The 16,756-nt window shown below is 42.2% G+C and overlaps 1 protein-coding gene across 1 annotated transcript in view; it reads left to right on the top strand.

Annotated features, from left to right (window-relative positions):
• The window catches only part of kif5ab (kinesin family member 5A, b), an 85,405-nt gene that overhangs the window by 60,062 nt on the left and 8,587 nt on the right, over positions 1-16,756 (top strand). Inside the window, exons 18-25 of the mRNA XM_017036419.2 lie at positions 475-539; positions 2,950-3,059; positions 4,547-4,648; positions 5,105-5,165; positions 5,262-5,333; positions 7,940-8,044; positions 12,782-12,878; positions 14,107-14,353. Coding sequence (XP_016891908.1) covers positions 475-539; positions 2,950-3,059; positions 4,547-4,648; positions 5,105-5,165; positions 5,262-5,333; positions 7,940-8,044; positions 12,782-12,878; positions 14,107-14,353 — 859 coding nt within the window. The remainder of the gene's footprint in view (positions 1-474; positions 540-2,949; positions 3,060-4,546; positions 4,649-5,104; positions 5,166-5,261; positions 5,334-7,939; positions 8,045-12,781; positions 12,879-14,106; positions 14,354-16,756) is intronic.

Raw genomic sequence — 16,756 nt, 5'->3', positions numbered from 1 at the left:
TGAAACAGTTCGGGCCAAAGGCAAAGGCAGATCTGGCCGCGGGCGCCGACCGTCGTTCTCTGCACAGTCTCACTGAACTGTATTATTAGATGAGCAGTAGATTCAAGAGCAGCTAAATAAATTTCATCCAAACCCCAAGACCTGAGCCAAGCAGTGCTGGACTCATTACGGACGGAGACGAGCGCGCCGAGCCACGGGTCACGGTAACCATCGCGGCCTCTCTCCAAGGTAGAGAACGCGTGCTCGTAATTTCATCAGCAGACAACGGGAGCAGCAGTGAGTAAACAACAGATCAGCATGATACAGCAGCTGTCGCTACCGTTACACTCAAGGCATGACATAGGATGACACTGAACCTTGGTGTGAACATCCATCACCAGGACTGCTGTGCAAACAGTCAGGTCACTGTCACCGTTTTATTAACATCATACTTTCCGTCAAGGGTGCGCTCACTGTCGTATTCCTGTGTTTCAGAGAGAATGTCGCAAATGACCCGGGAAAAGAGTGAAACTTCAGAGCAGGATTACTGTGATCTAAAGGTAAGGTGTGTGACCCAAATCCGCCCGCAGAACCCAGACAGCTGCAGGTGTGTGGGAGATTTTTTTTTTTATATACACTTTTGCAGATAAAATATATTTTATAGTGTTTGTTGCACTAGCAGAACCCAGACAGCTGCAGGTGTGTGTGGGAGATTTTTTTTTATAGACACTTGTGCAGATAAAATATATATTGTATAGTGTTGGGTGAAACAGTTGTTGAATACACAAAATTCAATATACAATGGCGCACATTTTGAAAATCAGTAGTGTTCCGTCTCTATATCGCGGACTTCCTTTCGCTCCCTCAGTACATCGCATTTTTTTGTAGTCGATTTTGCGATGTTTACGCTATAACGCGAAACATAGCAAAAAAATAAAAACTAAAATACATTATATAATAATTATACATACGAAAGTTTTGTCTGAAATTCAGATAAGCGCATTTGCGAACTATCGCTGTTAGCTTTGTTTACCTAGACGAGATCGTACACTCGTAGCATACTATTGGCTAACACTGTTGGCTAATTGAGCATGCTCTTCTGTTCCTCACACTGATTGGCTCATGCATCGTAGCATCTCTCAGCATCTCCCCTCATCTGTCGGCCACTCTCTCGTTCACTTCGCTCTTCGTCACCATTCTACAACTCCACTGTGAGAAATACATAATAATACAGTCTAGGGAGGGTTGATAACAATGTGGGGGAGGATCGTAAAGGGTAAATATATACGTAAGTAATATAATAGCTATCGCGTCTCTACTTCGTGTTGGGTCTTGGAACGCAACTACCGCCATAGGAGAGGGATGACTGTATTAGTAATAGCTGTGCTTTTCTTTCTTTCTTTCTTTTAATTACCTTGGACACGAGAACATCTAATTAAATCTACATGATTCACAGGGTTAATTACAGCAAATTATTTTTAAATGATTAGCATTTCATCTGTTAGGACATTTTATTTGTATGAGGGATCGGTGACTTCAAGTCTCATCTTCCTCCCTTTGTCTCTCTAGAAGTACTTCAGTAAGCTACTGAGATACAAATGTTTCCCTTAGATAGTATTTCTCTTCATCTTTTGCCCAATTGTCAGGTGTGTTGATCAATTGCATTCACATAATAGCATAATAACTCTGAAGATGTATCCAGGAGCCTGCAGGCCAATTACTGCACCTCCCATTGACAGTCATCCTTTTTGACAAGAGTCATTTTATTGTTATAATCTGATTAATTGTCCCAATTAAAGACCTGCAAAGTCTGAACGATCCGTAGGAATAAATTATTAGTCTCATTCACGGCTGTGTGGGTGTTGAAGTGGTCAAGTAATTCCTCTTCAAGCCAGAAAAGGTTAATTACACCAGAAATGTGAATTGAATGCGTAAGATGAAGCTTTTTCTTTTTCAGTTTAGTCTTAGTGACACGTATGAGCTGAAACAAACTTTAGGAAAGTGCTTGACAATGGTCGGGCTGTCGGCTAATTCTTGGCCGTTGCTGACGACATCTGGCTCACCAGATTGATTTAAGCGTGTGATTTATTCATTTGTATTACTAATATATACTGATAACAGACTATATTATAGCAGTAATATGAAATAAGAGAATCTTACTCCACCTACACTTTTTATCAATGCTAAGAGTGTATTGCACAGACTATATTATAGCAGTAATATGAAAAAAGAGAATCTTACTCCGCCTTATGAATGATTATTACACTTTTTATCCATGCTAATTGCGTGTACGATCATTCAGCAGGGGGCACTGTGGCACTCAAAGCCCTGAACTAAAACGACAGACTCTATTTTTGCCTTTACTCTCTATAAAGGACCCGGGGAAAATGTCTCTTAAAGTTTATTATTATTGTTACCGGGCAGGATCAATGAGTCCCTGCGGTATCTTTCAAACATTAACTGCACCTTTTAATAATATTCTTCACTTCTTACTTCTTCACACTTCTCGAATTAGGCGTTGTTTTTCACAATCAATTACGTGTTACTGATTCGTAAATGTTTGTACCTTGCTTCAGGGATTCAAAGTTTCAGAGATTTTTTTTTTTTCCCCTTTTTGCGACATCATGAACACCTCATAGTTCTTGTAGATTAGTCATTATCCCAACAGGATCAACATAAGTACAGTGTGTGTGACGCAAAGCCCTGAAGCAAACAAACCCATCTGTGCATGTGTTTGTGTCGTATTTCATTATCGGGATCTATTTTTTGAATCTTCTGCCTGTGCACGTGGTTCCCTTCTTTTTTCAATTATTTATTTCTCACCACATTCACATGCACTAAATGCCCTCGCGTGTCCACGCGTCTTTTTATTTCCCTCTCGCTCCGACATATGGATACTGTCTCACCTTCCTCAGACCCATATGTGCCGTTTTGTGTCTCTCTCGCCCACTCCTTTTCCTCGTACCTCAGAGAGCTCTGGAGCAGCAGATGGAGTCGCACCGTGAAACGCACGGCAAACAGCTCAGCCACCTGCGAGACAAGATCTCGGAGAAGCAGAAGTACATCGACGAGTTGACAGAGTCAGTGCCTTATGATTGTTATTCTCCACTCTCTCATATATTTGGTCTTGGAAAAGAGATGACAAATTGGTACAAAGATGTAGGTGTATGTGTGCGGAGCGTTAAAGGAAATATAGGAGAACAACTTTTATATTGCGCACTTTTCCCAGAGGCAAATGTCTGAACCACATCAGAAATTCAAATGAGAAAACTCACTTCTGCTTTCATGAAGTCTGGTGGAGATTGTCGGACGGAGTTCTCTTGAAACCCTGAAATATATTTCCCTGCTGGTCTGGGAGGTTTTGATAACACTCAAAGAACATCTGCTGGGAGTCTGTGTGAAAAGACACGAGGGGCTGCTCTGCTTGTAGGGATTCTGGATGGATGACGGCATGGATGGATGGATGAATGAATGAATGGATAGATAGATGGATGGATGAAGATATTTGAATATTGCAGAGAATGTCTAAACTTATTTTAAGCAGTGACGGCTTGAGTACTTTTTCACCTCCAATACCGATACCGGACCCTGGTATATTTACCAAAACAATTCGATATCTTCTTTTCTTTCTTTTGCTGAAGTGATAGTGACCCTATTCACTGCATGTCATTAACAGAATTAGTTGGGAATTCGGCCTTAGGTATTGGATCGGCCTGGCTGTGGTTGGTTTTTCAATGTTCGATCCTGAAATTGTGACCAATATTGGACCCTTAGAATATGATCAAGGAATCCTTTATTTAAACCAATATTAAAATAAAATGGCTGCTACCACATGGTGCTTTGGCCCAGAGGCATTGGTGTGGAACCCCAGGGTTCACCTCCTGGACAAGACTGAATCCCCACCCACAGGAAGGTTCAGGATCCCCACCCACAGGAAGGTTCAGGGGGGTTGGTACGGTGCAGTGTGATTTGAGTGGCGGTCATGGAGACTGCTGCCCCCATGACCCGGTAACGGATAAGTGGACGAAACTGAATGGCTGCTACCACATTGGCATTTTATTTAATCCCATGTCTACCTTTGTCAAAAACGTTTTTCAAGTATGACATTTAGGTTTCTATCAACTAATTGTTCCAATGAAAACCCTATAGTACTGCATCAAAGAGCCGCTGCTCTTTTGTGGAGCCGTACACCTTCAACAATGTTGGAACATAACTTTATTTCCCAAAGTGTTAAAAATGATTGGAGAAATTCACCATCATTCACACCTTCAACAATGTTGGAACATAACTGTTAAAAATGATTGGAGAAATTCAGCATCATTTCTACCTCGTATAACCTGTAACAGCTCTGCATCCTTTGAGGTAAATTACTGCCACCTACTGGGTCTTTTTTTTTTTGGGTAACATATTCATTTAGAAATGTCTCCCAAAAATATGACAAATAAAGACCGACATCGTCTCCACTGATATAACAAAGTACTTCCCGTGCGTTATATAATACATGATTTTTTTGTTACTCATAGTTTTTGGGTTACATTTTCTCATAACTGTGTTCTCACTATTTCAGCTGCAACCAGCAGCAGCAGCTAGAACTGGAGCAACTGCACGACGACTACGAGCGTCTCAGGTGCCAGGAGCATCACAAGAGCCACCAGCTGGAGGAACTGACGTGAGTCTGCTTTAACTGTCCTGGCCGACTCTCAAACACTTGCTCGCACTATGGCCTGGGGGCCAGCTGTTTCTTTCAATCCCCGTTTTCCATCCCTCTTTGTCTGGTGCCTACCTCTCATCCATTTATTTTCCTCTCACTCCCGATCTATTTATAGCGCGCCTCTCTCATGCACGACTACAGACTGTGACTAAATATAACTGGAGGCCAACCCTTTTCTTTTACCTTTACCTTAAGCCATACATGTTTCCTTTACGGAAACATGCTAGCAGCTGCGCTGACCTTTTTTCGGCGTATTGCATCACATGGAAGCTGAGTATTAACCATTGAATGGGGCCAATGATGTGTTTGTTCTTTGTTCATGAATAATTCATTATTAGGCTGAGGAGAATTCATGCCTGATTCTCTATCACTCTGATTGTCTCTCTCTCTCTCTCTCTCTCTATCCATCTTCAGATTTCTCCACGAGCGACATGAACAGTCAAAGCAGGACCTCAAAGGACTGGAGGAGACTGTTGTGAGTCATTATTCGCTGGGCTCCCGCGGGACCACTGATCCTCTAAGTACTTTCTTACTGCTTTTACTGGGTCATTTACTCTGACTTTACACGCAGGGACGGGAACTCAGCACCTTGCACAACCTGCGCAAACTTTTCGTTCAGGACCTCACCTTTCGAGTCCGAAAAGTAAGTGCAGACAATAAGATATTCTCCATTAAATTATCATGAGAACAGGTCTGTAGCCAGAACAAGTGCAAGGGCAGATTCAAACTTATGTCCAGGACATGTGATTGACAACTATTGGTGCACGGCCACCTGCTGCTCTTCGTGGTCCATGAATACAAATGGCGGAAAAGGGGTAGTGAACGTGGTCAACATGATCTATGCTCTGTCCACTTCATGCCCAAACATGTACCTTCCTAGTTCTGGCTCTGGCAAAAATGAAGTATTTTAGGAGCATTTGTTTTGTGGAAAACTTGGCACAGTGAAGCGGATGATATTTCTGTTGTGATAATGTATTATTAAGAAAGGATGAGGCGAAACAAGGCAAGATAAGACAAGTCAGGATGAAACCAGGTAAAATATATATATACAACAAGATGAGTCGAGTCTGTCATGTCGTGCCATTTCCTGTCGAGTTGAGTCGAGATGGGATGAGTGAAGATAAATTAAGATAAGATGAGATAAGAACATACTGCAATTTCCGGACTACAAGCCACTTTTTTTTAGGATGAGTGAAGATAAATTAAGATAAGAACATACTGCAATTTAAGAGCACTGCAATTTCCGGACTACAAGCCACTGTTTTTCACATGCTTTAAACCCTGCAGCTTAAACGATGATGCGGCTAATTTATGGATTTTTACGTGCTAGCAAAGTTCATACCGCTAGCCATCAATGAATGACTTTTCTGGTCGACTACTGTGTGTTATACTAGTAGCGTATGTCTGTCTGTGAATGGCTGTGTGAGTATATGTGAGCACAAGCGACAGAGAACGTTAGCGAAAGTTGACAGCAGTTGTCGCCCTGTCATGTTGAGGCATCAGTTGGTTATACAGGAGCTGTTAAAACTCTGTTTATGTTCTGTTGTGGTCGGTGTGGATGATAATAAAGACTCCAACTTCACTGTTTCTGTTTACCTCTGCTGCGGACAAGCACAAAGTAAAGGGAGTTAGCCTCGGAGCTAATGTTCAGTCAGAAAGCTTCAGTCCTGGAGCAGATTATCAAATCTCCCCTGTGCATTTCAACTACGATCGTGGCGCCGACGCAGGAAAGAGCTAACGTGTAACCAGCCGTGTTACAGGCACTGTTCGGAAATAAAGCATTTATATAAGAGGCACTGTTCGGAAAAAAAGCATTTATATAAATGTACAACGTGGACACCTGCGGCTTATAGAGAAGTGCGGCCTATATATGTACATTTTTTAATTTAGTGGGTGCGGCTTATATTCAGGTGCGCTCAATAGTCCGGAAATTTACGGTATGTTAGGATAAGATTAGAGTCGCACTACCTCGTTCTCCTGATACACTGTATGATGTACAACGCAGTGCAAAAATCCCCGCTGCATCTATAATTTTTCTCTTCATTTTTCTCAGTCCACTAAATTGACAGCTTTTAATCAGAGGTAATGTTTTCCCAATACTTCTCCTCAATCACATCCTGCAGTAGTTAAAATTTATACTTGTCTATGGTGAGGCTGTGGATCAGACACAAACTTGGCAACTCACACAGGTGATCGTAAATGTCCCTTAGTAATACCGTCTACCACAGTGTTTATAGCACGTACGATTCCTGTCTGCCATCCAGTAGGTTTCAGGTTCAAATCCACATTTTTTGCACCTGGTAAATTGATTGGATAATGTTGGATCGACAAAAAGTTAATATTTAACATCCCTAAATAAAATTGATTTACTAACATTTATGAGTTGAACACTCATGTTGGTATGACTTGTAAACAGGGGCGGGGGATCCTCGATTTATGTCGGAATTCCCTTTCTGCTGCGCAACACTTTTCGTACACATTACGCTAACAGCGCTAACATCATAATCTAGTCATAATTAAGGGCAAAAAGTTCCAAAGAAAACAATGCAAACGAAAAAGTGAACGAAGCACAATTCCATGTATGGCAATTCATGTGAGATGGCGACGTTACCATGAAACGCCGAAACTCGAGGACGCTGTAAACCGAGGACCGCCTGTATTTCATGATCCCATAATTAACAATTTATATATATCGTACAAGTGTTTCCAACCCACAGAACCCTGGCAGAAATCTATTTCCTGTGTTTACTGACCTAATATTCACAGCTTTGCCACGAGATGCTGCAAAATCCTATGTAGTGTCCCTTTAGTTACTGTTACTGTAATACCAAATATAATTCTGATAGACTGATTTGATTTGCTTTACTCCAACCTTGACCATAAAACCATGAACCATGTGACACAGTATGATCTTGACCAGATGTGTTCATGTGTGGCTTGGGATTTAACGTCTCCCAAACTGATGGCCCTGGGATTCTCTGTGGTCAGAGTACAACAGAGTATACAGTAGAACTATGCAGAATCTGAATCTAAGCATAAAAGTTCCTTTGTGTTGTTTACTGTATAGAAGTAGAAGTAGTCCTGCCATCTGTAGTATTTGTGTTTAAACTTCATCTCAGAGTACACTGCTGGCATAAAGAACCATCATACTGAGTTATGGCTGAGATTTGTTCTGGAATGTTTGCTCGTTATTTGTCCGTAAACGACTTCATATTTATGCTGCAGTGTTTCCGCCGCTTTCGTTGACAGAGTGCGCTGCTGGAGCCTGATGATTCTGGAGGATACCTCACCCAGAAACAGAAGATTTCCTTTCTTGAAAACAACCTGGACCAGCTTACGAAGGTTCACAAACAGGTACGGTGAGAAACAGCAGGGACGAAACTGTCAGTCATGGCAGAGAAAAAAAAAACAAAAAACGACGTTTTGAGGGGGTTTAAACCAGCTCTTCAAAACTGAGGTCGGATTTTATACACAAGAACAGGAAGCACCGGCAAAAACTGACAGATTTGTCATTTTCATGAGGACGTTAGCCGGTGCTGTTTTATCTCCCAGTGCATGCTGGGCCAGCAGTCTCAGGCTGGTAGATGCCGACAGACTAATCCACGAGGCGAGTGACATGGGGGTTGGGTTGGACCCTGACTGTGGTGTCAGAGAGGGGGATGTTGTCACAGCCGAGGACGGTGGTACTCAGTGACTCTTGTCCGTTACCGATGTACTGGTCACGCACAGCAGCTCCAGTCAAAGACTTTTTTCCACTGAGGTGCAGTGCAGACCACCACAGGAACTCATTCCTGCCTGGAGCCATCAGACTGTTCAACTCCTTCCCACTGAGAGTCGTTAGTTTAACACGTATATTATTCCGTAGTATTCTGACTTTAACATAATGTGCGATACATGTGTGCTGTTTTCACACCGGCACCCAAATTTTTCAAATTCAGCATCTCTTCACCGTCTCGTTTTACTTTTCTATGTGCACAAATAAAGGGGCAGTGGTGGCTAAGAGGAAGTGAACTTGGGTCCGGAAGGTTTCAGGTTCGAGTCCACCAGCTGCCAAGTTACCACTGAGGTGCTGGGTGCTTTAGCGATCAAATTTCATTGTGGTCAGTGGTGTGCTGTGTCACAATGACAAGTTGTAGTAAAAGTTAGTAAAAAATGACAAAAGTGCCTTCACTGCTTTGCGGGATTAACTCCTGTATTCAAAAATACTTTAATACTACCTGTACCAGAGTCACTGCGGGATTCATTTTAAAAATAGCAAAAGTGTCAGTAGTAGATTTTTTTACATGTTCAAAGCAGCAAAAGAAGCGAAAACATTCACAAAGTCGTAACATGGAATCCTCGTATTTCGTGAAGCTCGTATCTAGGGTGTCCACGGTATATTTAAAAGTCTGTTTTTAAGTAGCGCAAGCAGCTACATGTCATCAAAATGATATGCAGCACTGGAGTCAGTCAGTGCCCTGCAGCTGGCCATAAAACATTTGCACCTGTAATTACTCTTGCCTTTCTGAAACGAAGGTTTAATTGAACATAATAGGAAGAAACGAGGGAGCTATAAGCTAAGTTAGAGGCGCTGCCTTCAGGGAACCGACGCCACTGTTCATAAAACAGTTGGAGTCAGATTTAATACGTACAAATGAATTGATCTTTCAGTCGATGCACACAGGCACTCTCAACATTTTTTACCTCCTCCTCCGGATGACAAACGCAACTCTTGAAAGCATCCTCCAGCCCCGACATAAATAAATACGCACTCACTTCTCATTTTTTTTGCTAATATTACCTAATGCACTAAAGCACTGGGCGAAGGAATAATGTGCTAAAAGTTGTGCCGGCAGCCATGTACACTCGGGTTGACAAATTGGTTGGAGCTGCAATGCAGCAGTTTGTCAGGGAGAAAACCAATCCTTTAAGTGGCTGCTGCGAGACCTCCATCCTGTGCACCGCCACCTCCACCAACACCTCTGATACCGTGGCGCTGACGGACCACAGACTTGGCCATAAATCTCTACAGTCATTTTACAACCCACTGCGAAGATGTGAAAACATTTCTACCCCCGTTATCTCCGTCATAACTTTACTTCATTTTAATTTCACCTCCATTTTCTCTCTAAACCTGCAGTCCTGCCTGAGGTTGCTCTAGAAAATCCTTAAATCTCTCTTCACGGGTTTAATAACTGGATCATGTTGAATGATCACGATCCCACCTGTTTGAACTTCTCAGTTTTTTCTTTGTGTGTATTTGTTTGCCAGCTCTGCTTGTAGTAAACTTGATGTATGCAGCAATGTAAAAGTCAATAACACGGAAAACACAATTTTGTTCAAGGGCAAAACAAACATCTTTGGGATTTTTATCTCTCTCTCCGAGCCATTAACACGTGCGGCGCCTGGAGCTTTTCAACCATTTGCAGGGGGGGATTATGCAGAAAATGGAAATTGAAGTAAAACACATGTTTTACTAGATGAACACAAGGCAAACATTATTTAAATGAAGTATTTGATGGTCATTACCACAGCAGTGAAAGAGGTTTATTGTTGTTTTAAATGATAGATGATTTTTAAACGATACCTGTTAAAAAAGCCCATAACAACAGTATATTTACGCAGCAGAGCTCTGTACTAAGGCAGCTGGGGTTTTTTTTCTGATGTTTCAACTTCGTCTGACCCTGTTTTTAAGTAGCGCAAGCAGCTACATGTCATCAAAATGATATGCAGCACTGGAGTCAGTCAGTGCCCTGCAGCTGGCCATAAAACATTTGCACCTGTAATTACTCTTGCCTTTCTGAAACGAAGGTTTAATTGAACATAATAGGAAGAAACGAGGGAGCTATAAGCTAAGTTAGAGGCGCTGCCTTCAGGGAACCGACGCCACTGTTCATAAAACAGTTGGAGTCAGATTTAATACGTACAAATGAATTGATCTTTCAGTCGATGCACACAGGCACTCTCAACATTTTTTACCTCCTCCTCCGGATGACAAACGCAACTCTTGAAAGCATCCTCCAGCCCCGACATAAATAAATACGCACTCACTTCTCATTTTTTTTGCTAATATTACCTAATGCACTAAAGCACTGGGCGAAGGAATAATGTGCTAAAAGTTGTGCCGGCAGCCATGTACACTCGGGTTGACAAATTGGTTGGAGCTGCAATGCAGCAGTTTGTCAGGGAGAAAACCAATCCTTTAAGTGGCTGCTGCGAGACCTCCATCCTGTGCACCGCCACCTCCACCAACACCTCTGATACCGTGGCGCTGACGGACCACAGACTTGGCCATAAATCTCTACAGTCATTTTACAACCCACTGCGAAGATGTGAAAACATTTCTACCCCCGTTATCTCCGTCATAACTTTACTTCATTTTAATTTCACCTCCATTTTCTCTCTAAACCTGCAGTCCTGCCTGAGGTTGCTCTAGAAAATCCTTAAATCTCTCTTCACGGGTTTAATAACTGGATCATGTTGAATGATCACGATCCCACCTGTTTGAACTTCTCAGTTTTTTCTTTGTGTGTATTTGTTTGCCAGCTCTGCTGAACTTCTCAGTTTTTTTTTTTTTTTTGTGTATTTGTTTGCCAGCTCTGTTTGTAGTAAACTTGATGTATGCAGCAATGTAAAAGTCAATAACACGGAAAACACAATTTTGTTCAAGGGCAAAACAAACATCTTTGGGATTTTTATCTCTCTCTCCGAGCCATTAACACGTGCGGCGCCTGGAGCTTTTCAACCATTTGCAGGGGGGGATTATGCAGAAAATGGAAATTGAAGTAAAACACATGTTTTACTAGATGAACACAAGGCAAACATTATTTAAATGAAGTATTTGATGGTCATTACCACAGCAGTGAAAGAGGTTTATTGTTGTTTTAAATGATAGATGATTTTTAAACGATACCTGTTAAAAAAGCCCATAACAACAGTATATTTACGCAGCAGAGCTCTGTACTAAGGCAGCTGGGATTTTTTTTTTCTTGCACAGATTGATGTTTCAACTTCGTCTGACCTTCAGTTGGAAAGTGAATAGCAGACGTTTCTAGACATAACTGACAGAATGGGTTGGTCTTTGCCTTGACACCTCTCTGCTGTTAAACCTTACTTTATAGGTTCAAGAAATACTGAACAAGTAGCTTTTAATAGTAATAATTTAACGTTCCTACCCGTTTTCTGACGCAAATCTTATCGCTGCAAGGAAAAATACCGGGGTGTGATTACAACTCACAAAATGAAAGGTTTTCTGCTGCAGTCACACTTCTGCTCCCCCGCTCGTGAATCTCTGTGATTGCTAACAAGCAGCACCTGTGGGAGTCAGCTCAGCTGCAGCTGCTTAGTAGTTAAGGAAGCAGACTTGGGTCCGGGAGGTTTCAGGTTCGAGTCCACCAGCTGCCAAGTTACCACTGAGCTTAAAGCTGCCCCACTGTTCACTTTGGTGATGGGTTAAAAGCAGAGGTCACATTTGGTTGTGTTCAGTGGCGAGCTGTGTCACAATGACAAATAATCCACTTTCACTTTGATTAAGGTCTCAGCACATACATTCAGGCCACACCCACTTCTCTGCTTTCTTTTAAACCATTAAAAAAAAAAAAACATCCAGGAGTTCTTCAGTGTTTGTGCTTTATAACATATGATGGAAAACAGGATTCAATTTTTTCCATTTATGTACTGACTGAAATCAAGTACCAGAACTGAAATTTCTTTAGGTTGGATTTCAATAGATAATCAATGAACTGGAGGGCAGTATTATATAGGTTAACACCATGCAGGTAAACATTTATTATTAGTATTGTTATTAATTTTTTTTAATTAATGTAAGGCTTTTTTAAAGCTGAAAGTCAACACACTTATGATTATTATTATTTTTAGTCAATATATTAATTTCAAAGTAGGTAAAATAAATAAGAATATTGTATAAAAAAATAAAAAAAATGACCACAGCCAGTTGGTCGGAAAGTGAGCAGAGCTTTAGCGCATTCCAATAAATAAAAGAAAAAATCTTCTGCTTTGGACTGAACTAAATGTCTCTTGAACCATGTTACGCTGCTTTTCTTGGTCAAACACGTTACGTCATTATTTATTTTTATTCCCATTCTGTTCCAGCTGGTTCGTGACAACGCAGACCTTCGCTTCGGGGAGCGAATAAAAGCCGTGGTGGGGGCCCTTTATCCTCTCCGCCGGCCTCACACTGCACACATCGGTAACTCGTACCAACTCTTCTTGACAGATAAAAGCCTTTGATATTAAACGCACAGATCGATGAGCGGTTTTCAAGGCTGCAGGTTCTCCCTGGAATTCCGATCACTTTTCAGGACTTTATTATTTTTAAATTAGAGAAATAGCAAGATCAGAAATCTTTGATGTGTTCTTATTAAGTCTTATAATCGACTCATCAGTGGCTCCTTCACTGGTTGATTGATTACATCCAATCCATTTACCATAAATCAATCAATTAAACTTGTTATAGAAACGTTGTTTTTTAACCAAGCTCAAGTGTTTAGTTAAACAAATGATTTAATTTTGACCAAATTAATTCATTTGAATATTCATTTTTTCATTTTCATTTTAAAATAAAACAAAATATTTCAGTCACTCTAACGGCAGAGTGAGCTATATCAACTGAAAAGTTGAGAAGTTTGAAAAGGATACATTCATTTTTGAATGAGCGAAAGCAGCAAAAAAAAAAAAAAAAAAATCAAAAATCATCTTCCACAGTTCAGGTATCAACCCACAACTTTTCTACGTCTTCTATCTGATATTTGTCCTTGAAGAATCTTTTATTTTGCTGGAAGCTTCCATCCATCACATATCCGTGCTGTAGTTTCCCCCAGGCTTCATCTTCTCTCCACACTTCACTGAGCTCACACTTCCTTCCACCACTCACAAGATCACTATCATTTCAAACACAGACATGAGTCTTTCCTGTGGTAAAGTTCTGTGTTCTGGAACTGTCAGCGTCAAAGTCAACACTGCGCAATAGACAAAAATGTGCTTAAAACCTGGTAGAAAGTCAAGGTTTTTTTTTTTTTTGTGCTGCTTTGATACAAAAATTCCGAAAATGAAATAGAACCAGCAGTGAGTCGTTTCACTGCTGAAATACACAGTGATTGTGTTCATGAGAGAGGAGAGTAATTGAAATGGCAGTGCAATCATTTTGTTATCAATACCTCATTTCATCATTGGTTCAACTGAAGATAATGAATGAGATTCGTCCACTGTTGTCAGACAATGAAGACTGATTTAAGAGGCATTTTCAGAACCGCTTTGAATAAATGCTGCCGAGAAGCTGAGCGCATTCCAAATGTTCTTCTTTGTCGTACCTCAGTGAAGTTTTTTAAAAAAAACACTGCTTATTTTTTTATATTTTTAATCCTTTCCCTTTTTTTGGAGTCAAAATCAATAACCCTGCCCTCTGTTTCCACTCACAGCCAAGGCCGTGCGTCCTGGCCACTTTCCAGTCTGCCCTTCCAGTCCTCTCTCAGTCCAGGGCTACAGCGAACAGCCTGCTACGTTCTCCAACACTGTTCTGCACATTAGCACCAAACGAGCGGCTGATCCTGCGGCACGAGGTAGTGAGCCACGGTTACCCGAGGACAACTCCAACCGGAACAGCCCCGGTAAACACATCGATTCCCAAAACAATGACATGCACGACAGCGATGCCCAGAACAACATGTAAGTAACGCTGCTGTATGTGGTTGAGCACTGAGTAATGGAAACGTTTTATTGCCTCATTCTCCCTGACTGGAGAAATGGTATTTAAACAAATATTATTTACTCCAGGGACCTTTGTGTACAGGTACTGGATTAGCATGAACTAATTTCCCAATTACAGACATTTCGCCTCTCATACAAGAGGCTTCATCAGTTCTAGTTTTCTGGTGGGGGAGTCCACTCCAAAGCGGGGTGAGGTGTTGATTAAAGTGGTCAAGGGCCGGAACAATATGATCGTTTAGTAGTACATTTGAGGAGGCTTCTTTCACCCCTCTCCCCAACCATATGTCCTCTCTGGCTAGAATGCGCACCCTATGATCATCAAAGGAGTGCCCCTTCTCCTTCAGGTGGGGGTGGAGGTGGACTACTGAGTCCTGGCCCCCGTGTTGAGCCATACGTTTGTATAATGGCTGCATTGTTTCCCCCAACGTACAGGTCAAAGCATTCCTCATTGCACTGCACACCCCAGTTGGGGCCTATCACCCTAGTTGGGGCCTATCACCCTAGTTGGGGCCTATCACCCTAGTTGGGGCCTATCACCCTAGTTGGGGCCTATCACCCTAGTTGGGGCCTATCACCCCAGTTGGGGCAAAGGCCACCGTGGAAGGTCCTCCAAGCACTCCGGTCCTGTGCCAGGCATTCTAACTGCCCCCAAGTGTATGTGTAAGTGTATGTGCTCTGCGTTGCTGTCCTACAACAAACAGGAGTTTCTAGACATTTGGACTCAAAACTGGTTCACAGCAAAACTCTGCTAAGAAGGCTCAAGGAAGAGGCGTTCAGGAGTGGAGACAAAGAGAGTTACAAAGAGTCAAAATACAGGATTAGCAAGGAGGTAACCTAGCAAGGAGGTAAGGCAATCTCCAGGAGATCTCCAGAACACCAGAGGCTGCTTACACTTGTGAAACGGGGCTCGTACGGCTGCACCACTGTGGACTTCATACACCTTTTCCCGGCATATTCCTCTCTAATGTGCGCTCACTGCACAACGAAGTTGACCAACTTCAGCTACTTGTGCATAATAACAGATGTTTTCTTCTCCGCTGTCCTGTGCTTCACGGAGATGTGGCTGGGTGGATCGACACCAGATCCCACGCTTGAGCTAGCTAGGGTTCCAACTGTACAGAATGGGCCGCAACACGGAACTCCATTAACAACATGTGCCTTGCAAATGGGCTGAACGACCACTACTGTTGCTTTGAAAGACAATGTGGCTCCTGAGGTTCTCAGATAATACCACCCTCATTGGACTTGATGGAGAGGAGTCAGCGTACAGAGGGGAGTTTGACCGCCTGGTGACCTGGTGTTGACTCAACAACTTAGAGCTCAATGCCCTAAAAACAGTGGAGATGACAGTGGACTTCAGGACGACCCCACCCCCATCTGCGCCCCATCACCCAGGGTGACTCTCCTGTAGATACATACATCTTTGCTCGGCATATTCCTCTCTAATGTGCGCTCACTGCACAACGAAGTTGACCAACTTCAGCTACTTGTGCATAATAACAGATGTTTCCTTCTCCGCTGTCCTGTGCTTCACGGAGATGTGGCGGTGTGGATCGACACCAGATCCCACGCTTGAGCTAGCTAGGGTTCCAACTGTAGTGAACTGTGGCTGGTGTAGCGATGTTACAGCGATCCTACAGTTCTGCTCCTGAGAATTGGAAACTTTTATGATCAAGTATAAACCCTACTATTCTCCCCGTGAGTTCGCTTCATTCATTCTGGTCGGCGTTTACATGCCGTCGCAGACCGGCGTGCAGGATGCCCAGCGGGTGCTCGCCAACCTGTCTGTGGAGCGGACAAATTCAGACTCCTTAGTTATTGTCCTCGGGGGCTTTACCAAAGGAAATCTCAGCCATGAGCTCCCAAAGTACATACAGTTCTTGTGTTGTCATACAACCCAGGGCAACACATAACTGTTGATGAACAGTTGTTTCCCACAAAGGTGCGTTGTTCTTTTTTACAATACATTGCATCCAAACCGGACAAGTTTGGAATAAAGTTTTGGATTGCAGCAGACTTGGACACAAAGTACATGTGCAATGCCATGCCTTAGCAAACTAGATCCAAATCATTTTTTTTGGAAGAGTACAGTAAAAGGTACTTCTAGTAGTGGCCTCACGGTAACTCTGTGTAACCAGAAAAATTAACGCAGGTGACCGTGAGTCATCCACATTAGGGTGTGAACCATAACTGTTCTGTTTTTTAATGATGGTTAAACTGCAGCATACAGCAGTACGTCATCTATCATCATATTCAAAATAACGCACAAAGTCTTTAATTCACTTGTGTGAACTGTTTCTGTTTAATTTTATCTGGCACCAACCACGCTGACAGTTTATGCAGCGAAAAAGAAGAAAAATG

Source organism: Cynoglossus semilaevis, chromosome 11 (genome assembly GCF_000523025.1).
Source record: "Cynoglossus semilaevis isolate Cse_v1.0 chromosome 11, Cse_v1.0, whole genome shotgun sequence".
In the NCBI taxonomy this organism is placed as follows: domain Eukaryota; kingdom Metazoa; phylum Chordata; class Actinopteri; order Pleuronectiformes; family Cynoglossidae; genus Cynoglossus; species Cynoglossus semilaevis.
Note: the sequence above shows the minus strand (reverse complement) of the source record. Positions and strands in the feature narration are given on the sequence as shown.